The 6,560-nt window shown below is 35.4% G+C and overlaps 1 protein-coding gene across 1 annotated transcript; it reads left to right on the top strand.

The window, feature by feature from the left end:
• Positions 1-3,192: 3,192 nt before the first annotated feature.
• Positions 3,193-4,071, top strand: LOC132559467 (homeobox-like protein HDP1). The gene has a single exon (XM_060224086.1). It carries the CDS (start codon positions 3,193-3,195, stop codon positions 4,069-4,071), a length of 879 nt encoding a protein of 292 aa, XP_060080069.1.
• Positions 4,072-6,560: the final 2,489 nt, after the last annotated feature.

Raw genomic sequence — 6,560 nt, 5'->3', positions numbered from 1 at the left:
ATGCTAAGATGTCAGTAATGACTGCCATAGGCGGATGCAGAAGGGGTGGGGGGGGGCATTATTTTCAAGATTTATGAACTGAAATTCCATCATCACACTTCTTTGTAGAGCTCTTAAGTCTTACAACACTTCAAATCACATTGAATAACTCAATTGTGGGCCTTAATTATTTGTATTCGCAAAAAATCCGGACTATGCCGTAAATCAGACCTTGAAAAGTTGACCTTTGTAACTGTTGGCAAGTAAATGTGCTTTTTATTGGTAAATTACTGTAATATTATTGTAGTTTATATTCTAGTTTCATTTTCTAATGATTGGTCTTATTTATGATGCAACCATAATCACTTGTCCAACTTGAAGCTTGAACGATATAAAATGTACCAAAAAAGTGTAAAAATGGAGGCAGCTGGTAAAAATGTGCGTCCCTTCTAACCAGCAATTCTGGATCTGTACCAGATTCCAACACCTTTATCAGAATCAAACCCAGATAATCTGGTTGATTAGCCTGATGATACTAATTAGATTAAGATCAATTAAATTATCTGACATAGTCAACTCAGAAACAATTATAATATATGCATTTTATTTTTATAGTATTCTGATCGGACAGCTTTTGATTGACCAAATAACAAAACCAAGGAAAGATATCTGTCATAACAAACATAGAAAGATAGGTTATTTTGGGACAAAGATATTTGAGTCAAGGACTTATTTTTCCAAATGGAATCACTGAAATTCTGAAAATCCACTATACTTCTAAATAATTGAACTCATCAAAAATTTCTAGAAATGGTGCTATGGAATCACCTGTTAAAATAAAAAATATGTATATTAACTGAGGCACACGACATATCTGTTTTGGAGTGACAAATCCCATGTTTTGTTCAGATGGTGACCAGATAATTATATGTAAGCAGCGATTCTTCTTGGTATATTCAAACGTTAGGTAAGTCGAGGCAACAATGATCTCACAGATAGGTAACAGGTTGACAGTGTCATAATCAGTCATGCGTGATATCTGGACAAAAATCGATCCGACCTACATACATTTTAAATAAAATATGCTCAAGAAGCCAAAGACTTAATACACGAGGCCGAAAATACTTCACGGTCGAGTGAACAAGGCTTTATCATCTACTGGCTGTAATAGTGTCCTTTTCAAATACAGTTTTAATTCTAATACATACTTCCCTATCTATTAGATCTACGACTTCTAAATTAAGTGTCTCAAAGATGAAAATAAGTCACAGACGACCTGTACCCCTATAGAGAAAGACGATGTAACATGACAAATCGATGAATGTTGTTGCCATCCGTAGTGTACAAAGAGAGTGTATGACACTGTGTGTGTTAATTGTCTGAAATATGAGTATTGTGAAACCCAAACTTGCCGTTTTCCTTTGTAGATCTCAGGATCTCTCTGTTCATACACGTATGCGTACACCCGTGGCAGAAACGTAACGTCAAAGAACTTGTGTTTTCTTTGCAAGCTGACTGCATTAGACACACCTCCGGTTCTGAGCATTTTCATTGGCCAAACGGTGTGGGTGCGTCTATGTTTTAAGGGAAGGGGGGACGTAAGTGAAACAAGGGGGGACTTTGGTGTTTGGAACATGACATCAATATTTTTTAACTTCAGACACTCTATATATCTGTTAAAAAGAATCTTTAGAAAGCATGATAACCTAATGATATCACAAATTTGCAAAAATAAAAAAAAAGTATCGTAAAAAATCACCTTAAAGATAGAACGGTCCATTACGGGGAAAATAGTGAAGTGTTTTTCGCAAGGTAATGCTATATCCGGAAACAACTATTTTCAGTCAGAATAATATTAATATATACATACCGTTGCTTGTAATCCTTTGGCCGTATGTATTATGAGCCCTGGTACGACGCAAAATCCCTTATATACGACTGTGTTACGTCATTATCATTATCAGAGATCACGTGTTAAAAATCCACTCCTTTGAATATTTTGATGAAATAAAATGACATGTCGGTTAAATCGCGATAAGTATTTGTAAATTATTTCGTCCTCTCTTTCAGATAATATTTTATCTGGGTTTCCCCAAGGATAAAACGACACGAATTACCGCAGTTGTTTAAATAATCAATATATCCCTAGTGAAATATCCAACCGAAGCACTCATGATTTATCCCTCAACACATTAATACAATAATAACAAAACTTAACGAGAGTTAAATGTTTAGTAAAGTACTTATTTAACACTTAATCTTACCAAGTATCTAACACGAAAACAGTGCTTATTTTGATTAACATAGATTTGAAAGTACTATATATGGTAAGTATATATACTTACCACAGAGTTACTCACATCTACATAACAGTACAGAGACAAAATGTGTATACACAAATATAGTTAGTCGGATACTTGTGTTGTTGGTCTCAACTTTTAATGATACACATCATTACAAGATACGAAGTTAGTTTTAAGTATTCTGGAGCCAGAGCTCAATAAGAGGTCAATAAGAAGTACAGTATGCTCAACAGTGTAAATAAGAAGTACAGTATGCTCAACAGTGTCAATAAGAAGTACAGTTTGATCAACAGGGTCAATAAGAAGTACAGTATGATCAACAGGGTCAATAAGAAGTACAGTATGATCAACCGGGTCAGTAAGAAGTAAAGTATGATCAACAGGGTCAATAAGAAGTACAGTATGATCAACAGGGTTAATAAGAAGTACAGCTTGATCAACAGGGTTAATAAGAAGTACAGCTTGATCAACAGGGCCAATAAGAAGTACAGTTTGATCAACAGGGTCAATAAGAAGTAAAGTATGATCAACAGGGCCAATAAGAAGTAAAGTATGATCAACAGGGTCAATAAGAAGTACAGTTTAATCAACAGAGTCAATAAGAAGTACAGTTTGATTAACAGGGTCAATAAGAAGTACAGTTTGATCAACAGGGTCAATAAGAAGTACAGTATGATCAACAGGGTCAATAAGAAGTCCATGATCAACAGGGTCAATAAGAAGTACAGTTTAATCAACAGAGTCAATAAGAAGTACAGTTTGATCAACAGGGTCAATAAGAAGTACAGTTTAATCAACAGAGTCAATAAGAAGTACAGTTTGATCAACAGGGTCAATAAGAAGTACAGTATGATCAACAGGGTCAATAAGAAGTAAAGTATGATCAACAGTGTCAATAAGAAGTAAAAGTATGATCAACAGGGTAAATAAGAAGTACAGTATGATCAACAGTGTCAATAAGAAGTACAGCTTGATCAACAGGGCCAATAAGAAGTACAGTATGATCAACAGAGTCAATAAGAAGTACCGCTTCATCAACAGGGTCAATAAGAAGTACAGTTTGATCAACAGGGCCAATAAGAAGTACAGTTTGATCAACAGGGTCAATAAGAAGTACATGATCAACAATAAGAAGTACAGTATGATCAACAGTGTCAATAAGAAGTACAGTATGATCAACAGGGTCAATAAGAAGTACAGTTTGATCAACAGGGTCAATAAGAAGTACAGTATGATCAACAGGGTCAATAAGAAGTACAGTATGATCAACCGGGTCAATAAGAAGTACCTGATCAACCGGGTCAATAAGAAGTACAGTATGATCAACAGGGTCAATAAGAAGTACAGTTTGATCAACAGGGTCAATAAGAAGTACCTGATCAACCGGGTCAATAAGAAGTACAGTATGATCAACAGGGTCAATAAGAAGTACAGCTTGATCAACAGGGTCAATAAGAAGTACAGCTTGATCAACAGGGCCAATAAGAAGTACAGTTTGATCAACAGGGTCAATAAGAAGTATCTGATCAACCGGGTCAATAAGAAGTACAGTATGATCAACAGGGTCAATAAGAAGTACAGTTTGATCAACAGGGTCAATAGGAAGTACAGCTTGATCAACAGGGCCAATAAGAAGTACATGATCAACAGGGTCAATAAGAAGTACAGTATGATCAACAGGGTCAATAAGAAGTACAGGTTGATCAACAGTGTCAATAAGAAGTACAGTTTGATCAACAGGGTCAATAAGAAGTACATGATCAACCAGGTGATAAGAAGTACAGTTTGATCAACCAGGTCAAAAACATTATAAAGTCTATAAACACCGCCCCTAAAATTGAATTTTTATCGATGTAATCACCCTATCCATATATCTAGTGAACTACGACTGACTGACATGAATGGTTTACCCAATTCCTCGACAGTGTAGTATATAAAAGTTAGTATTTTTCATCTTATCAAGATAGTATATTTATGTCACTATGACCTAGTTACAATATGATTAAGCCTATATACGTAATGCCACTCAGATACCCCGAGTCAAATATCATTTAACTGGAACGGAGACCATTGAAGTGGAACTTAAATATATGATTTTAATCAGAGTGACCCAATTGTATAGTTTATTTCATGTCAACAAATTCTATTCGTTAAAAACAAGAAAACAGATTCAGATAGCGCGCACAACCTATATCAGTGTTCTACATTTAGTCCAGCGGTTGATAGATATGGACCCAAAAATACAAACAATAAACATCGTTACATAAATTTACTGATTCATCTGATACTTTTGCCCCTGTTTGATCTTATACTAGCATTTCCATGGCAACGATTGATGTTTTTCGAGAAATTTAGAAACTAAACGGTGGTGTTGTTGTTGACACTGTGTTCTTGTATAAGACAGGCACTCTACCTTTAGTATCAGGTGTACAGTATATTACCTCCTATTGCTCTGAACGGGATGCGACGGGCATCCCATATGTTGTTCAATGAGTCATCAAACACCAGTTTGATATAGGAAGACTTGCCTAAATATGACCTTGTTGTGGGAGGCAGAAATCAAATACAACACCACCGTGCATCCTTACTATCCTCGCGCGGCTTCGCGCTTCACGCTTCACGATGTATGTATGACGAGGCTATCCTCGGGCTTCATTAAGCATGTTTGACGAGGCGAAATGTAATATAAGTATACATATATTAATCACACATTTACTAACCATTTGTACGGAAGCGTATTCTGGCCACGTTGTGTTTTATTTTATCTCGAAATTTCGAGATAGCAACTCGAAATTTTGAGTTAGTAAGTCGAACCCGAAATTTCGAGTTGTTATCGAGTTAGTAATCCGATATTTTGAGATATAACCCGAAATTTCGAGAAAGCAACGCGAAATTTTGAGTTATTAATCCGAAATTTTGAGTAAGTAAGTCGAACCCGAAATTTCGAGATAACAATTTCGGGTTACTAACTCAAAATTTCGAGTTAATATCTCAAAATTTCGGATTACTAACTCCAAATTTCGAGTTGCTATCTCCAAATTTCGAGTTAAAATAAAACACAATTTGGCCAGAATACGCTTCCGTACATTTGTGATCATGCATCAGTAAAAATGATACCAGTACAAGCCTTTTTCATAAAGTCGATATATAATTTCATTAACATATCAAAAAGTATCGACCCTGGAAATTGTATCACAATATTCATATCATAAATGATAAGAGTACTCAGCATTAATGATATGTAAACTAATAAATTTGAGATACGTTTAAACTTCAGTAAGGACACGTGGCTATAAGATCTAATAGAATTAATAGTGATATACTTTACAACAGTCAATACATAATATAATTATATATATCTATATATATATATATTTCTGAACATAATTCAATATTACCACAGATGTCAGTTGTAAATCAAGGTGATTATGGATCGGATTTTCTTGGAGTTAAGTAAATAATATAAGGCCAGTTAAAATATCTATGTTTCCGGTTTCCTGACAGTCCCTTTATACCCATCAGAATTTGAAATCAAGAACACAACAGGTTCTTCTACATCATCCACTTACCTCGATCTTTTCCTGCAACGAGACAGCTTTCCACCAAACTGTATCATAAGCGTGATGGTTTCAATGTCCCTATTGTGAATCAACCATTTCTGGATAGCAACATTCCTGCATCCCCAACCTATGGTGTTTATATGTCACGGTTGATTCAATATTCAAGAGCCTGTTCCCAATAAAACGATTTCGGGCAAGATGTCGTCAACTGACAGATAAACTCATAACATAGGCTGTCAAGAGATCCAGAAATAGATATCTAATCCTAGACGCCGCGCGACGGCGCCTGTGACGTGTCTAGCGGTCCGCCATCTTGGGAAGGTATTGTACAAGCTGCCAAGTTACTACCATATACAAATTGATGTTCTACAGAATGTGTGCCTTATCCGATTTACCTTTGTATGATAGGGCCTATTCATTTTGACTCGTAAACATGTATATAATTCTGAGTAGTAGATGTCATTGTAACAGGCAGTGTTTCAAGTAATGATGAAAGGGTTCTTGAAGTATCATCATTAAGTATTTGAGCAGCTATACTAAGAGATGGTCATTCACCTGATGTAAGGAGTAGTTTTTTTTTATTTTGCTGTAACATGCTGTTGTGCACTGATATGTGTGCAAAGTAGTGTGATTGAATACAGTTACCTTTTGTGTTTGACAGTAGTTTTATTTTGGTCACAAAATAAGCAACTCGCCTATAACTTGTACAATACATAGT

The sequence above is a fragment of the Ylistrum balloti genome, unplaced genomic scaffold, assembly GCF_031769215.1.
Source record: "Ylistrum balloti isolate Yb309-2 unplaced genomic scaffold, AGI_CSIRO_Ybal_v1 Utg370918, whole genome shotgun sequence".
NCBI classification, from domain to species: domain Eukaryota; kingdom Metazoa; phylum Mollusca; class Bivalvia; order Pectinida; family Pectinidae; genus Ylistrum; species Ylistrum balloti.
The sequence above is the reverse complement of the archived record's forward strand: the minus strand, read 5'-3'. Positions and strand labels throughout refer to the sequence as shown.

Bases quoted from the DNA above. Each gene is read 5' to 3' on its own strand.
- LOC132559467 (XM_060224086.1), top strand. From the start codon at position 3,193: ATGATCAACAGGGTAAATAAGAAGTACAGTATGATCAACAGTGTCAAT.